Source organism: Oryctolagus cuniculus, chromosome 2 (genome assembly GCF_051225735.1).
Source record: "Oryctolagus cuniculus isolate XC-2025 breed Fujian yellow rabbit chromosome 2, ASM5122573v1, whole genome shotgun sequence".
NCBI lineage: Eukaryota > Metazoa > Chordata > Mammalia > Lagomorpha > Leporidae > Oryctolagus > Oryctolagus cuniculus.
Genome location: NC_142868.1, coordinates 64,821,929 through 64,839,720, shown reverse-complemented (window position 1 = coordinate 64,839,720; position 17,792 = coordinate 64,821,929). Strand labels below are relative to the sequence as shown.

Below are 17,792 nucleotides of genomic sequence, written 5' to 3'. Positions count from 1 at the left end.
CTTGCTGTGGTACTCAACAACTTGAGGCATCACTGCCGCCTCCCAGGGTCTGCATTGGCAGGTGGCTGGAGTTGAGAGGTGGATGTTAAACACGGGCACTCAGATGTAGGAATGTGGGTGTCCTAACCAGCATGGTAACCACGAGGCCACATGCCCTCCCCTGCTGGACTCTTTCTATTAATCTTGTAAGTTTTTTGATGCCATAATTTCTCTTCCCATAAGAGTGTATGGATCAGAACTTGATGAGATTTCACTGCATATTTTTTGCTTATGACAGTTCACGTTTCCTTTTTTTTTTTTTTTTTGACAGGCAGAGTGGACAGTGAGAGAGAGAGACAGAGAGAAAGGTCTTCCTTTGCCGTTGCTTCACCCTCCAATGGCCGCCGCGTCTGGCGCACTGCAGCCGGTGCACCACGCTGATCCAATGGCAGGAACCAGGTACTTATCCTGGTCTCCCATGGGGTGCAGGGCCCAAGGACTTGAGCCATCCTCCACTGCACTCCCGGGCCACAGCAGAGAGCTGGCCTGGAAGAGGGGCAACCAGGACAGAATCCGGTGCCCTGACCGAGACTAGAACCTGGTGTGCCGGCGCCGCAAGGCGGAGATTAGCTTAGTGAGCCACGGCGCTGGCTTTTTTTTTTTTTTTTTAATGACAGTTCACATTTTCATGTAGATGACTATTATCCAAAATTATTCCTTAAGAAAACATAACAAAGCTGGATTTGGAATTTCGTAAAATATTACTTTCTTAGCTAAAAGGTCATGAAAATGAAAAATAGTTCTCAACAGTTCCAGTGCAAGAAAGAGGAAATTAAGCTATAGACTTATTTTTCATAAAGTATGCAATCATGGGAACCATTTTTCTCCATCACTCTCAAAGAAATAGCATAGTTTTTAAGACTCAAATTTCAAAAGTGGTTGACTATTGCCCTAGTATTTTTTTTTTTTTTTGACAGGCAGAGTTAGAAAGTGAGAGAGAGAGAGAGAAAGGTCTTCCTTCTGTTGGTTCACCCCCAAATGGCTGCTACAGCTGGTGCGCTGCGCCGATCAGAAGCCAGGAGCCAGGTGCTTCCTCCTGGTCTCCCATGTGGGTGCAGGGCCCAAGCACTTGGGCCATCCTCCACTGCACTCCCGGGCCACAGCAGAGAGCTGGATTGGAAGAGGAGGAACCTGTTCAGAGCCGGTGCTCCAACCAGGACTAGAACCTGGAGTACCGGCGCCGCAGGCAGAGGATTAGCCTAGAGAGCTGCGGCGCCGGCCCATTTTTGATTTCTGAGAAGTAACTCCCTCCCAGTCCTTTCAGTAAGCAGTTCCTGATTATATGCTGAGATTTTATAGAGACTCTTTAATACAAGTTTTGTGACATTTCATTTAGCAGTTCTCACTGGGTGGGTTTAGTATGGATTTACATGCACTTGGGGGAATAATTTCACACAAATATTTGATATTCTTGCAAATTTCCCCCTTATATTCATTAATGTAAGAAGACACTACTATTAGGGGGAAAACTTCCAAATGTTGTATTTCGTCTCTATTAATCTGGTAAATTAAGGGTTAAATTCTCCTCCCCTGTCTTCCTCTCCCTACAACACTCCCTCTGTGTGTACCCTTAGGCAATATATGGTACAGTTGCCAAAGAGGAATGCTCAAATTTAGTCATTCATCTTTGTTAGTTTATAAAAAGCAAATGTACATCTGGCGTGTAGTCTGCAGGTCATAAAACTGCATGAGATTGACACCTTCTGAACTAATCAGTTGGAAATGCATTTTTACAAGCCTCTCTGCTAACATCAATCACAGAAAGAATCTCATTTTCAGCAGCCAAGATGCAGGGACACACTGTTTGTTATTTTTCTGCAGAGTTTATCAGTAACTTGCCCAAGCAAGTGACGGATAGTTATGAATCTGGCTCCCTATCACTTGAGAAAACATTTTTCATTTTTTGTACTCATATAGCAGCTAGGCCTATCCAGTACAACTAAGTTGATTACCCACTTGCCCAAATGTATAGTGTAGTAAAATTGTCTTCATGGAATAGCTTCTCAAAATCACTGAGATTCTATTTTAGTCTCAGGAATATTTTGGCTGGCTTAAATTTATTTTGGCACAGAAGCCCCATCTAATAGCACTAATCATAAAAAACCTAAACAGAATCAGAAATGTTCAAAGGCCATTAAATAACACTTCAATTATCAAGCTTGCTTTCTTCGGTTTAGACATTAACACAGAGTGGTACTGTGATGTAAAGTAGATAACAGAACTTATGCTTCCCTCCACCCAGTCCTTTCTATCACTGTTCCAGCTAGCTTTTCTGTCTATATGTTAAAGTGTCCTTAGGCATTTTATGGTCTTTAATAGCAGTTGGCAAACTTCCTTTGTTAAGGGCCACAGAGTCAGTATTTTAGGCTTTGTGGGCCACAGTGTCTCCATTACACCTATACAGGTGCTAACAGAGTTACAGATAGTACATAAATGAATGGATGTGCCTGCCCCAGTAAAGCTTTACAAACATCTGGCTCGGATCCAGGGTTGTAACTGGCTAACCCCTGGTTTTGCCTCCAGGTTTCTGCATTGCCCTATTTCCTTTATACTGCCCTTGATATTGTTTTCTGGCAAATTTAAAGAGTGTACAATTTGTCAGATTATTAAAACCTTGACTCCACGTCTCTTCTCAGGTTTCCCTCTGAGCTGGCTTTGCTCTGCCTTTCAAAACTCTTTACTTTTTCCTTTCAAGGACTATGCATTTTTTTCAAAACTTTGATTTTCTGAGTATATATAAAGTCATGGACTTTATTTTACACTCCAAAGATAATGAATGTCTACTGCCCACCCCTGCAGTACTTGGAGGCCCCCACCTCAGAGTTCCAGGTAAATTCTGATACAATGTTTTGTTTGTGGATTTTGGGAGTGTTTAAAGAGTATAATACAGGTGTACCTTTTGTTATTCCTTGTTGTCACTATTCTGGATTATGCATGAAATTCATTTATTCGTTATTCAGCAACTGGGATCCTGCTTGTTTTTCTGTGCATTCTCTGTTAGATTATGCCAATGTTCTCTTGGTGGCTTCAGTCCCCATGTTTCTATCATTTCAAGGCTAATGACTTCCCGCGTGATCATCTCCTGAACTACAAACCCATCAGTAACATTCTAGATACTTCCATTTGGATATTACATCAGTATTTCACACTCAACATGTCTAAGCCCCAAGAAATACGATCTTCTCCTCCACACACAGTGTTTCCCCTGTATTTCCCATGTCAACAAACTATCTCCCCACATACCCATCCGGCTTTTCAAAGTAGAAACTGGAACAACACCTTTGACTTCTCCTTCCTTGTAGCTCATCAGTTACCAGTTTGTTCTTCCTTCACTCTAAACATCTTTGGAAACACCTATTTCTTTCCATTTCTTTAATCCTCTCTCTCACCAAGATCTCAACAACAGCAGCGTTTCCTAGACTGCAACTGGGCCCAAACTACCATTGTCTATTAGCCATAATAATTGTTGGAGAAATAGGATGGGATTATTTTACTTCTCCAGCTAAAATACATCCTGGTGCCCACCATCTGCTGAGTGATGCCTGACTCAGCATGGCTGGCAAGACCCTTCATGACTATGGGCTCCTCTGCCTGGAGATCTCTGAGCTTCTCTACTACTTCCAGCCATCACCCTCTTCATATCCTTCAACAATCAGCTGTGACCACTGTCCCATGCAGAACCTGGGGGGCTGACTTAGTTCTCAGCATCTAGTATACTCCTTGGTGCCAAGAAAGCACTGGAGAATGAGTAAGTTCGGAGAGACTGTGAGATCTAAACAAGTCAACATGATTATCTTAGAAGCATCACTAGAGGAGAAGGGGAGTCACTTTGGCACAGCAGGTTAAGCTCTGCTTGGGGTGCCCACATCCCACACTGCAGGCCTAGGATCACATCCCACCTCTGCTTCTGATCCACCTTCCTGGGAGACAATAGATGCTGTCTCAAGGACTTGGGTTCCTGCCACCCACACGAGAGATCTGTACGGAGTTCCTGGCTTCAGCCTGGCTCAACCCCAGCAGTTACAGAAACTTTGGGTGTGAATCAGTGGACTGAATCAAGGACTCTTATCTCCTTGTCTTCCTGTTTCTTGACCTTTCAAATAAAAAAAAACTAGATACTGCCAATAAATTAAAAGGCTATAGTTTTCTGGAAAGATTTATTTATTTACTTGAAAGGCAGAGTTATAGAGAGGAGTAGGAGACAGGGGCTGGGCCAGGCCGAAGTCAGCAGTCAGGAGCTTCTTCTGGGTCTCCCACAGGGGTGCAGGGACCCAAGCACTTGGGACATCCTCCACTGCTATTGTGGGTACACTGGCAGGTAGATGGATTGGAAGTGGAGCAGCTGGGACCTGAACCAGCACTCAGGCCGTAGCTTAACCCACTGCACCACAGCAGTGGCTCCAAAATACTATAAAATTTAAAATACCCTTTAAACCAGAAATTCCACCATTCTTACACAAAGTTTTATGTGCTCTCAATCAATGAGTCTCTGGGACAGGGCTTGAGTCCCAATGCTTCAGGTTTCCATAGGGGAGCTACCCACTGGAGGCCCAGGCAAAGCATTGAAAGACACTGACTCCCTCATGAGAAGAAAGATGGGAACATGATAGCAAGCGCCAGAGATAACACATTTTGGAAAAACCTTGTTAATAAGTAGCTCAGGCTTCTTAAAAGAAAGAATTATCTGTGGCAAGTCATTGCATTTTGATGCTTGAATACTGGGACCACCATATGTGGAGCTACCTAAAGTCATTCCCCCAGTGACAGACTCATAGCGGTAGGCTAGGTAAAAAGTAACGATGCTTACAGAAATACAGAAGGAGAATGAGACAGGTGCCTTGCCAATCTTGGCCATGGAAAGGCCTCATTATTGACTTGCCTGTTAAGTGACAGGACTGTAACGTGGGGGAATGGAGGAGGCAGAGAATTGAAGATTTCTAAGGTATGAAGCTACGTGAAACAGTTATTGGAATATATTGTCTGATTATACTAAGACTAAATGCAATGGAGGGCCACGGATATTCCTCTAATAGAATCTGTTTTTCTTGTCTGCTCAACAACCATATCCCTCTCTCCTGGAGACAGCACTTACATTTCCCTTTTGGTAGGTGACTACTTCAGACCAGTGAGGGTGAGGCCTGGACGCAGGCCTCAGGTTCGCACTGAAGAAAGTGTTCTCTTCATACGGGGGCAGTTATGCTGAGGGAAGGTAAGCCTAGAGCTGCTGGTGGTCATTTTGGGGCTGAGATGGCCTGAGAGTGGTTCTAACAGAAGAAAGCAGAGTCAGCAGAGGAATACATCCAAATTTCTGGTGTTGTGGTTTGAATCCTTGGATATAGCTGTGCCTGAACTTTTCAGTTGCATATGATAGTCATTTTTTTTTAAGCATAAGATTGTATGAGTTGGATGTCTTTTATAAGCAACCAAGTTTCTCCTGGGAAGAATGACTGGGTAGAATCTTTTTTTTTTTTTTTTTTGAAAAGCAGAGTGGACAGTGAGAGAGAGAGACAGAGAGAAAGGTCTTGCTTTGCCGTTGGTTCACCCTCCAATGGCTGCCACGGCCGGTGAGCTGTGGCTGGCGCATTGCGCTGATCCGAAGCCAGGAGCCAGGTGCTTCTCCTGGTCTCCCATGTGAGTGCAGGGCCCAAGCGCTTGGGCCATCCTCCACTGCACTCCCTGGCCACAGCAGAGAGCTGGCCTGGAAGAGGAGCAACCGGGACAGAATCTGGTGCCCCGACTGGGACTAGAACCTGGGGTGCCGGCGCCGCCTGCGGCGTTGGCCTGGATAGAATCTTTTAGAACAGAAAGGATTTTCTTACTGGGAGGAGGTGAGCCTGTGAGACATACTGAACATCATTCCAGATGGCTGGCCAAAGGAAGTGCTCCAGGAACTAAAGGGTAGGGCAGTATAGGGTCACTGTCTTAAATCTCACTTAAACCTCACACATCATTAATAGTGACCAGTCCCTGTCTCTTCATCTTTTTTTTCTCTGATCTTAGCAACTTCATGCTCATAGTCAGGGGGATATGAACAAGAAATGGCTCAATTTAGAGAGGTATTGACCTTTGAAACTGAAGTTGCAGTGGAAGAAAAAGTATTTATCAACCAAGTCTAGGCATGTACTATTGATCATTTGTTCTGAAAGCTTGCTCAACCAGGACAGGATGGCAACTAGTTGCTCCCAAAGTGCCCTGTCTGGAGATGTTATCCACAATTATCTGGTCCAATGACCATTTCTTTCTGACTTCCACTGAGTGATCCAAAAAAATCTATGGTTTCATTCCCTGCCTTTGTTCAAATGATCTGCTCCAACAACCTCTATCTGATACCTGGAGCTGGATTTGAGAATCAGATGGGGGAGGCAGCTTGTCGATTCATATAGAGTGGAGATCTTTGTCTCATGCACCTTAAAGTTATTTGTTTGAACATAAGGACACAAGATCCAACTGGATAGCAAGTTTACTTCTTATGGATTTGGAGGTGTTAAAACAGTAGCTAAAGATGCATTGCTCCTATCTATTTTATTAGTAGACCATTGCATTCCTCCTCCTCTTATGGAATCCCAACCCCCTCCCCCTTTTAAAAAGATTTATTTATTTATTTGAAGGGCAAAGTTAAAGAGAGAGAGAGAGACAGACAGACAGACACGAGAGACAGACAGACAGAGCACACTTCCATCTACTGGTTCACTACCCAAATGACCAGGACAGCCAGGGCTGGGCCAGGCTGAAGCCAGGAGCCAGGAATTTCTTCTGGGTCTCCCACATGGGTGCAGGGGCCCAAGCACTTGGACCATTTTCTGCTGCTTTCCCAGGTGCATTAGCAGGGAGCTGGATCAGAAATGGAACAGCTGGGACTTGAACCAGCACCCATACGGGATGTCAGTGTCACAGACGGTGGCTTCCCCTGCTATGCTACAAAGCCAGCCCTCAGAATTCCCTTCTAAAGCTGCTTTTCCTTAAGCATTTCAGAGATAAATGAGGAGCAGGATCCATCAAGGCAAAGAGAGATTTCTATTTGATAAGATCCAGATACTGGGGATCTGTGGAATTAGACAGTGGTGATGGGGCAAATGTCAAAAGATATTTAACTCTTTCTCAGTATGTAGCTGTCTTTTCTAAAAATTTTAAATCTATTTCCTTCAGTTCTGGGAATGCTAAGCTACGTTCTGCTTAGTTGCTTAAACGGGACTATACCAGCTACTTCTGTGAAATGTTGAATTTTTGATTAGGGCCAAATCACCCTCTCTTCCTTCTTAGATACTTGAGATGCTAATCTAGTAAGTTAGCTATTTTCTGGCTAATTTACCTTTTTGACATAAAACTTAGTTTAGATAATGCATCTATAGCACTATAGTCACCATATGTCTTAGAATTTCAGGCACAGTTTTTATTTCAAATATTGTGTTCTATTGTTCTCATATAATGATAATCTTGATTGTCAGATTGGGGGTTTGGTATGCAAAATACTATCTCCACACACACAGCCCATGCTTAAGAACAAAGAATTTCCTGGTTTAGGTTATATGGCATCCAGGTGACAATCTCAGGGCACAATAAGGCTGGCATTGAGATTCCTTCTTAGAAGATCAACAAAATTAGGTTAGGGACAAGAATACAAATTATGTGAGATAAGTTGAGAATCCACAAGAGGTCTTCTATCAGCTTAGATTTCCCCTTAGAGAGGGAAGCCCAGACATAGCATAGTTTCATGCTAATAAGAATAAACAAAGGGGAATGAGGCCAATTCACAGTTGATAAATTTTGAGGAAAAGGAAAAACCTCCTTCACTGATAACCATACTGAAGAGTTGATTAGCCCCTCAATTACTTTGCAGTGTCTCTGCAGACTTGGCTCTCCAGTCTGCTTCCCTCCGAGAGAGTCTGTAGCCTCCTCAATGTAATCTCCTTTTAGAAGACACAATCTGAACTACATCATCAAGGAGAAAAAGCAGCTCTGCTTCCTCCCCGGGCAACAGAAACAATGGGGTACGGGACTCTTTGGGGGAAGGTAATGAGGGAGGCTGCCATCTGGGCTGTGGTTTAGAGAGAATTAAAGCTGCCATTCCTTTGGGGCGCGTGATGAAGCAGAGAGTCGGGGCAGCAAGGTATTATTAGACAGGAGAAGGAGGGAGCGCTAAGGACAGCCGAAATCTATCAGGAGCAGAAAGCAGAGGCAGCCTGAGCTCGGAATTTGTGGCTCAAGTTTCTTGACAGTACTAGCTAAAAGAAAGGGAGGACGGTGAGCAGTCTGCCTCAGACGGACGGGGAGGACTGCAGCTCCTTGTTGAAGACACAAACAGCATCTGGGCTGGAAAGACTGCAGGTCTGTGTGCCTGTGTGCCTGTGTGCTCTGGGGTGGGCGGCAGGGGGAGGGGCGGGTTCTGGTCACTGTGCTGCCTGGAGAACAGTATTGGGGTGGCTCAGGATGCAGAAGAGGTAGGGCTTCTCTGACAACCTCCTGGGAATCTCAACTGAGAAGAGCACTTCGGAAGGAACACCGGATAATAATAGTGGCCACTTACAGCATGCTATGTGCCCAGCAATAGCCTGTGCACGTTGCATACAATTCCTCTTTTAATCCTTTCAAAGACTTTCATTCTTTTTTTCCAGATGAAGCAACTGAGGTTCAAGGAGATTACAAATCTTGTGTAACATCACATCATCACTACACAGTGGAGCAAAGAGCTCCCTGACTTCAAAACCCTCACTCCCCAACCTCCCATGTGTTGTCGGTGCAGGTGGTACCCAGGAGCAGGTGGAATGGAGGAAGAAGTTGGAAAACACATCACAACCCACAGGGCAGGTGGCCAGAGAGGTCCAAATAGTGACCAGAACCTTTCTGGTAACTCAGTCTTAAAGATAGGCCACAGTTGCACAGCTGGGGCTGGTGTTGTGGCGCAGTGGGTTAAGCTGCTGCCTATCATGCCTATGTCCATATTGAAGCACAGGTTCAAGTCTTGGCTGATCCACTTCCCATCCAGCTCCCTGCAAATGTGCCTGGGAAGGTAGCAGAAGATGGCCCCAAGTGCTACCTGCCACTTACGTGGAGTTACAGGCTCCTGGCTTCAGTCTGGCCCAACCTTCACTATTGTGGCTATTTGGGGAGTGAACCAGCAGAAGGGAGATACCGTTTTCTCTTAGTCTCTCCCTATTATTTGTCACTCTACTTTCCAAATAAAAGATCTTAAAAAAATAGATTGTGGGACTGGTGCTGTGGTATAGTGGATAAAGCCGCCACCTGCAGTGCCAGCATCCCATATGGGCACTGGTTCAAGTCCTGGCTGCTCCACTTCTGATCCAGCTCTCAGCTATGGCCTGGGAAAGCAGTAGAAGATGGCCCAAGTCCTTGGGCCGCTGTGCCCGTGTGGGAGACCAGGGAAGAAGCTCCTGGCTCCTGGCTTCAGATCAGCCCAGCTCTGACCATTGCAGCCATTTGGGGAGTGAACCAGAGGATGGAAGACCTCTCTCTCTTTCTCCTTTCTCTCTCTCTTCCTCAGCCTCTCTGTAACTCTGCCTTTCAAATAAATAAACCTTTTTTTAACTTTTATTTAACAAGTATAAATTTCCAAAGTACTAAATCTTTTTTTTTTTAAGATTTTATTTATTTGAGAGGTAGAGTTATAGACAATGAGAGAAAGACAGAGAGAAAGGTTTTCCTTCCATTGGTTCACTTCCCAAATGGCAGCAATGGCGGGAGCTGCACCGATGCGAAGCCAGGAGCCAGGTGCTTCCTCCTGGTCTCCCATGCGGGTGCAGGGCCCAAGGACTTGGGCCATTCTCCATTGCCCTCCTGGGCCACATCAGAGAGCTGGATTGGAAGAGGAGCAACCAGGACTAGAACCGGTGCCCATATGGGATGCCAGCACCCACAGGCGGAGGATTAACCTAGTGCGCCATGGCACCAGCCCCAGTAAATAAATCTTTAAAAAATAAATTGCACGGCTCTCAGGAGGCACTATTCCATCACTGGAGAAGTGGTCTCCAACTGTCATTCTCATGTCTCTGAAATTAAAAGCTAGTAGCATGGGGGATGTACCCAGTGGGGAAGGTAATTCTTCTTAACCAAATGCTTACATAGGGCGGGATATCACAATCTTTACAGATTGTAGAGTTAAGGATTTAAAAGAAAATAACCAAAAGCCAGAGGTAGGCATTTAGCCCAGTGGTTCAGAGTCCTGTATCCTATATCAGAGTATCTAGGTTTGATTCCCAGCTCTGGTTCCTGATTCCAGCTTCCTGCCAAAGCAGGCTCTGAGAGGCAGCCGTGATGGTGCCTGCCACTCACAGGGCTCTCCTGGACTGAGTCCCTGGCTCCCAGCTTTGGTCTAGAGCAGCCTGGCCATTTGCAGGCATTTGGGGGAATGAACAGTGGATGGAGCTCGCTCGCTCGCTCGCTTGCTCCCTCCCCCCCCCTCCCTCCCCCCCTTCCTCCCCCATCTGTATCTATTTCTCTTTGCTTTTATTTTATTTATTTATTTTTTAAAGATTTATTTGAAAAGCAGAGTTACAGAGAGGTGCAGGCAGAGAGAGGTCTTCCATCTGTCAGTTCACTCTCTAAATGGCCGCAATGGCCAGAGCTTGGCTGATCTGAAGCCAGGAGCCTTGAGCTTCTTCTGGGTCTCTCACGTGGGTGCAGGGGCCCAAGGACTTGGGCCATCCTTGACTGCTCTCCCAGACCACAGAAGAGAGCTGAATTGGAAGTGGAGCAGCCGGGACTCGAACCGGTGCCCATAGGGGATGCCAGCATGGCAGGCGGTGGCTTTATCTGCTATGCCTCAGCACCAGCCCCTCTTTGCTTTTCTAATAAATAAAACAGTAAAAGGGAGTACAGCTTTAAGGGGACTGTTTTGTTACTGGTTTATTTTTTCCATCCATGCCTTTCAACAGAAGAGCTTACAAAAATGCCTCGCATCTTTTGGAATACTTGGCCATTAAAACAGTGCCTTAGAGCTCCCAATTCATCCAATCCTAAACACTGCAGCTGAGGAGGACACTGACCTTGGGGTTGGAAAAAGGAATGGGGAACAATGGACGTCCTGCAGTAGCTTGGTTCCCACGCCTTTTCCTTGAATGATAATAATCTTGCATTTGTTTCAGGATAAACAAGGAGCAAAATCATTCCATCAGCACTCATCCATATTTCAATCAGTCTAATCTGTGGGGATCGTATTTGTTTTTGGCACAGGTAACTATGCGCTCGTGTGACTGACGGACCTGGGCTCTGGTGCGTGCTTGTCTCCACGCTCAGCATTTCTTACCTCCTTCATTGTCCTTGCTATCTGTGCACAGGGTCTCCATGGCTACATCGCAGCCTGCTCCTCTCCACCCTGGCTGGCAAACACAATGCCAGCCGTTTTGGTCCAGTGTACACCTTCCATTGCTGTTGCAGAGACCAGGGCAGCCTTCTGTCAAGACAAAGAAGGAAAACACCAGTGATTTGAGTATTGACGGCTTGTGTACCTAAAATAAACAGATAAGGGACACTTAGTGGGAACAGGCCTTTATAAACAGCACAAAAACTGTAATTGCACATGGATAGAAACAGCAACATTATCTAAGGAATCTAATTCTTATCCAAGTGGCATCTTTGATTGGCCTGATCCTTGAGACACCACTTACCTGCACAGGACAGAAATATATGCAACGATCCACTAAATATCCACAGGCCAGACAAAATTAACTTAATTTTTTTTTCCTTTAGCAAAGCAACAAGGTATACAAGGTATATGGTGTGAAAAAACATCCCAACACAATAGTTTCAGAATCCCTAAATTTTTAATCTGTTGTAAACATTACTGGTCACTTATCAGGACATGCCTTCTTAAAGCACCTTGTTGCTTTAAAAAATTCCCTCTAAATTCAAGAGCATGAACGTGGGTATGAGGATGTGAATGATGTTAAAAGAGAACATTAATTTTATCTGGCCTCAGAGTTGCCGTATATTCATGTGAAATTACAGTGCATTAAATAATTGCACAAAGTATAGGCCAGTATTAATGACTATACTTTATGCCAAGAGTACATTCCTTTTCACAGAATAAGCAAAGCCCAGGAAATAGTGAAGCAGCTTAGCGTCTATTCTAACAAACATTAGGATTCAGGCTGCATACGATGGGACAGGACCGACAGGATTTCCAACTAAATGTAATAGCTGTGCATATTTGATTACTTAGGACGGACAAAATGAAATACCATAAGGACCACAATAAAACATTGATAGACTGAACAAAAACACGGTAGTGACGTGCTTCAAGACAGATAGCGAAGAGTGATATTTTGTGACAATCTCCCTGAGGCTTTTATGCTGTTACCTTTATATCCTATCTTGTCTGCTTTTATGGGCAAGGAGGGAAAATTTGGGAAACAATTAAAATAATTTAATATATCCAAAATCTATAATTGTTTCAGTCTAACATGACATTTTTTTTTAAAAAAACAATTATTTTTTTTTTTTGCCACTTCGTACTGATGATATCTGGCATGCAGCCAACATGATCTGTTTATGAGGATGACACTTAGGTAGATCCTAGAGTTTTGGTTTATGAGTGTGATATGAGGCTGATAGAAGCAAGGCTGTAAAGGCTCTCAAGTTCTCTGAATCGCTGGCTGTTATACTGATCTCTGGACAGAGTCATTTATAATTTGGTATAAAATATAATATTAACGCTTGCTACAGCACTTGGGTTTTGTTACACAGCTTCTTAGAACGCTACTCTTGTTCCAGTGGACAAAATTTAAGGGAATAATGTGCTTAAGAGGTTGAAGTCTGTATTAAAAGAATTATTCATCTATTTGCCTCCCCTCCTCCACTGTGGAACTTGCAAAGGAAATATCTCAGAGAGAGGTTGTGTCTCTTAAGATCAGCGTTAACAGAACCAAGAGTGTTTTGACAGTCCTTGTGGCAGAGGATAAAGAACTGTACTTAAGGTTAAGGATAGCATCAGGTCGGGAAGAGATTGATTTTACTGCTGCTTTTCTTTAGACAATTACCATCTTTATTTATGGCTTATTCAACATCTAAAAGGTGAATTTGCCTTATGGATGAATTTCTTCTTGTTTTAATGAAAAAGACAGACTTAACTGCCCCACTGGTAGAGAGGTGCAGCAGTTGTCTGCATGCACACTGGAATTATTATATGAAAGCCTGGATATTGCCATGAATATTTTCATATTCTAATGAACAGCACAAACAGGGAATAGAAAATAGGTAATCTGAGGAGAAAGGGAAGGGAATTTTCTCTTCTGAAAAAAAAAATCTTCCATCTCTACAACAACTGAAGACCTGAGATCTGCTGTTTTCTGTTGAGCAGTGTATTGGCTCTGTTCTCATGGGATGCACACAGTTTTTAATTTTCAAAAGTAGCAAAGCATAAATGATGATCTCACATATGTTTCTGAAACATCTAGAAAAATCAAAGAAGTTTCCATGAGGATCAATGAGATTTTTTTCAACATATTAACCAGAATCTTCTCTAGAATAAGTTTCTTATTCTGTGATAAGACTATTTATGATTCTTTAACTTAGAATTTGAATCTCATTAGCTGAATTGCCAACAAAGATATTAAAGCAAAAAAAGTAAAACATAAACAAAAAACAGCAAATGTACTGTTATCTTCAGTTTTTGTTCCAGTGAGAACTAATGTTTTTACATAGGAATGATATCTGTGATAACCCAAAATTATAGAAATGAGACACAGACATTTAAGTCTCAATACTTTAAATCCAAGGCATTTCACATAATGTAAGCCTGATTTATAATTTACAAAAATATGCAAGTAAAACAGTCTATTGTCATACCTAGTGCAATCAGATACACGGTCATATAGATAGATATGTAGATATGTCAACAAAGAGCAAGTATACAGTACCTTTAACTATCTTATCCAAATAGTGAGCTTGGGAAATTAAAAAGGAAAAAAGAACAGACAGACATTTCAGAAATGTCACATGGGACAAGGAAATTTTCAGAATTTACATGCAAATCGAGTAGCTGCAGCTGACATAAGACATCACATGACAGAGATGCACTTCGTATCTTTGAAAAATGCAAACTATTCAAATTTTAGCACATATAACCACGATTCCAGGAAATCCTTAGCACTTTCAAGAAAAGTACACAGGTAAACTAACACTACCTTTCACAGATTGTTTGGAATACACTCCACCCTCATCCTTGTGAAGATTTTACTTTATAACAGCTATGAACAACATACGGAATCAATTCTTAACTACTAGAGAATTTTGGAAATTTAAAACGATAAGATCTATCAATAACCAAACTTTAACAGTTAATAAATAAGTACAGAAAGAAAAGAAATGAAGAATCCTTGAGGAAGCGCACTAAGTGTACATATGTATGTGAGCCAGGCCTGAGTGAGTTCTGTGGAAAATGAAGGCTCAGTGGCCAGAGTACAGAATGGATCACACACAAGGTCCATCAGGAAGCAGGGAGTGTTCTACGATCCTGTTTCCCTTCAGGAATCACACCGGAATAGGTTCTGTTTCTCACCAAAGCTTGCAGGAATTAGATGAAGACTGAATTTCTTACTGTTCCTGTCCCTGCTCCTGTCCATTTACCTTTCATGTGGTTACAATTAAGCTACACCTTTCCTCTTGAACAGAGACATAAATGCCTCTTTGCCTTCACTCAACATACAGACCTAATATATTCTTAATAAGTCTCAAATCTCCTTGCTTTGTCAAAATTCATACATCTTTAATGACCTAAAATTGCTTTTCAAAGATGCTCATGTTGATTATTTTTCACTACTGACACAGGCAAGTGGTAGCAGAACTCTCAACAGAATGATTTAAACTGTAACTTTCAGCTGAGCCACTGAGGTCTGGTAGCTTTGTCATGTGCGTAACCAAAACCCTAAGTGGTTCTGACACATCTGGACGGTGCATGTAAAAGGATTCTTCCCTTGGCCACAGAACTCCATTAGAGGCTTCTGAGTTGCACTTAAAAATAAGTGTGTTTACAGCTAATTGGCAGTAGATTGCAGGGGAAGTTAAGGTGAGGAAGGCATAGCACTAGGCACTACTCTGAAATTATAACTTATTAAAAATAATCCACCATTTGAACATTAAAAATGTATGACTGCATATCCTTCATATAATTTCTTAATAATTCCTTCCAAACATTACAGAGTCTAGTAGAGCTTCCTAACAGCTTAGCTGATGATGTGACCATAAATAAAGTGACATTAAAAATTCTAGAGTTTCTGAATCAGGCTAATGTTTCTGTGGAGATTCCTAGTATATAAAATCAGTAGCACTCAGCATAGTTGGAGAGTAGACCCTTTGCTTTAACATTAGGTCCACTTCATCTAGCACAAGAAAAATAAAGAATGCAACTCAATTCTTATCTGGGTTAGTAGTTTCAAGGCAGGACTACAATAATTCGCATTAGCCAATCCAATTATTTTAGCAAACAGAATAAATAATGCAAAAACATGGATCACAGGTAGAGTTAGGTTTGTCACTGGGTCAAGAGGACACTGAAAGTGGAGTTGAAATTAGAAAATACATTTGAGATATACTGCAGGTCAAAATTAACATAACATTTTAAATATTAAAAATATTTGCAAAAATTTTGTGAAAAGATTAAGCCAACCACCTGAAAAAAAAATCTGTGATGATAAAAAGATACTAAAATTTGTCATTTGTATTTATAGAGAATAACACGAGGCTGACGGCTTAAAACCTGGAGATCAGGAGAAAAGCAACAACTTACATTTTAGCACTGAAGAGTAAAATTTCTGATAACACAAAAAGCTGGTTCAAAATGATGAAGTTAAAAGGGGATGTCGAAATAGGAGGTTCAAATACTTATTAAGATGATTGCAACAATGAAACATCATCACATGAGGCACCACAAGAAATAATCAGACACACACAGGCATATTCTAAGAAGCTATTAAGAACAATAAGTGTAAAAATACAATATACTTAAAAATGAATAAACCTAACACTTGCTGAAATGCATATTAAGTTGCAAAAACCTATTGTGAAAACAAACAAGTATGTTCTGACACTAAAGAGAAGTCACTCCTATTAGATCTACCAAGTTTTAAATGTTTCTTAGAGTAGAACTCTTATAAAGATGGTGCTAAACAGAATGGAGTTCCTTAAAAAAGCTATTTCCCAGAAAAATATTGTAATCATAGAATACTTTCCTTGGGACAGTCATTAAGAAGACACACGTGGCATACAGGGTGTGCATATAACCGTCTTTGCTGTAAGATGCTGATTCTCAGCCTACATCTTCACAGACACAAATGCTACCCTTTGGTTCCAGGTCTTCCGTGAACCCAAGTTCTTTGCCTGACAGATTATAAGCACCTGGTTAATGTAGTAATGATTCTCCAATTTCTGGCTCTCACCTAGGCCTCTCTCTTCTTGTTCATAATGATCCAGGGAACACACAGCCCTGCTCCCCAAGGACGAGAAAGGTTCCTTTTCGCCAGTCGCTGTTTTGAGTGCTCTATATAATTCTCTCATTGAGTCCTCAACACAACCTTATGATATAAGGGAGACTGCAGGCACGGATGAAGAAACCGTGAAGAAGACTGGGAATACCTTGCATGGGTCACAAACTAGCAATCAGGGCTGTCTGGCTTCAGAGCTTGCTCTTAACCACTCTGTTGTGATGCCTTCTCTAGGAAATTTAGAAACAAGATTTTTTTTTTTTTTTCAGTAGCAAAAACTGATGAGCAGAGCTCAGAAGTGCTATACAATTGTTCCTGATCTAACAATTTTTTTTTTTTGACAGGCAGATGTAGACAGTGAGAGAGACAGAGAGAAAGATCCTCCTTCCATTGGTTCACCCCCCAAATTGCCGCCATGGCAGGCGCTGTGCTGATCTGAAGCCAGGAGCCAGGTGCTTCTTCCTGGTCTCCCATGTGGGTGCAGGGCCCAAGCACTTGGGCCATCCTCTACTGTACTCCCAGGCCACAGCAGAGAGCTGGACTGGAAGAGGAGCAACTGGGACAGAATCTGGCACCCCAACCAGGACTAGAACCCTGGATGCTGGTGCCGCAGGCGGAGGATTAGCCAAGTGAGCCACAGCACCGGCCAGATCTAACACATTTTAACCAGACGCTTCTTTCCCCAAAGCTGGAGCGTAGTACTGCCACCTCTTAGATGTCTTCTACGTGGCCTCCTTGGGAAAGTGCAAGGTAGACCTACTTTAAGTGCCAGAATTCAGGTGTCTTTTAAATGCTGGAACTAATTCTTGACCTTAGCTGTTTCTCTTCCCGCTCAGATACAAAGCCATCCCTGGTTCATAACCAAGAAACACCTGCTCAAATGTCCCATCTACTCACTGAAGGTCTTTGATCTACCTGCTGGTACAGAAGGGGCAAAGACTCAGGGAAATTTTGGATTTGGAAGAAAAGTTTGGCTCATCGAAATACGTCAATAAATTTTTAATATTAGCAAAACAAATGCCCAGTCCCATGCTCTTTCTAAGCACTTCCCTTCTATTAGCTTCATTTTACAAAGAATTCTTTTTGAGGCCCTCCTTCTCTGTTTGGGGGGAGATGGGTAGAAGCGGGCAAAAAGAATGATTTGCTGTTAACTGTACCTGTTAACAATGGGCCTGGGCTGGCGCCGCGGCTCACTAGGCTAATCCTCCGCCTAGCGGCAACGGCACACCGGGTTCTAGTCCCGGTTGGGGCGCCGGATTCTGTCCCGGTTGCCCCTCTTCCAGGGCAGCTCTCTGCTGTGGCCAGGGAGTGCAGTGGAGG

The 17,792-nt window shown here is 42.9% G+C and overlaps 1 protein-coding gene across 13 annotated transcripts in view; it reads right to left on the bottom strand.

Moving 5' to 3' along the window:
• Nucleotides 1-17,792, bottom strand: part of TENM3 (teneurin transmembrane protein 3) — a 651,480-nt gene that overhangs the window by 68,098 nt on the left and 565,590 nt on the right. For 7 of the 13 annotated variants that reach the window (XM_070068316.2, XM_070068317.2, XM_070068320.2 and 4 more), the window contains one exon: nt 11,300-11,446. In XM_070068316.2, the coding sequence (XP_069924417.1) occupies nt 11,300-11,446 (147 nt within the window). Of the gene's footprint in view, nt 1-11,299; nt 11,447-12,352; nt 12,371-13,910; nt 13,938-17,792 lie in introns of all 13 variants that reach the window. The other 6 variants (XM_070068313.2, XM_089325515.1, XM_089325517.1 and 3 more) reach the window with 2 other exon arrangements.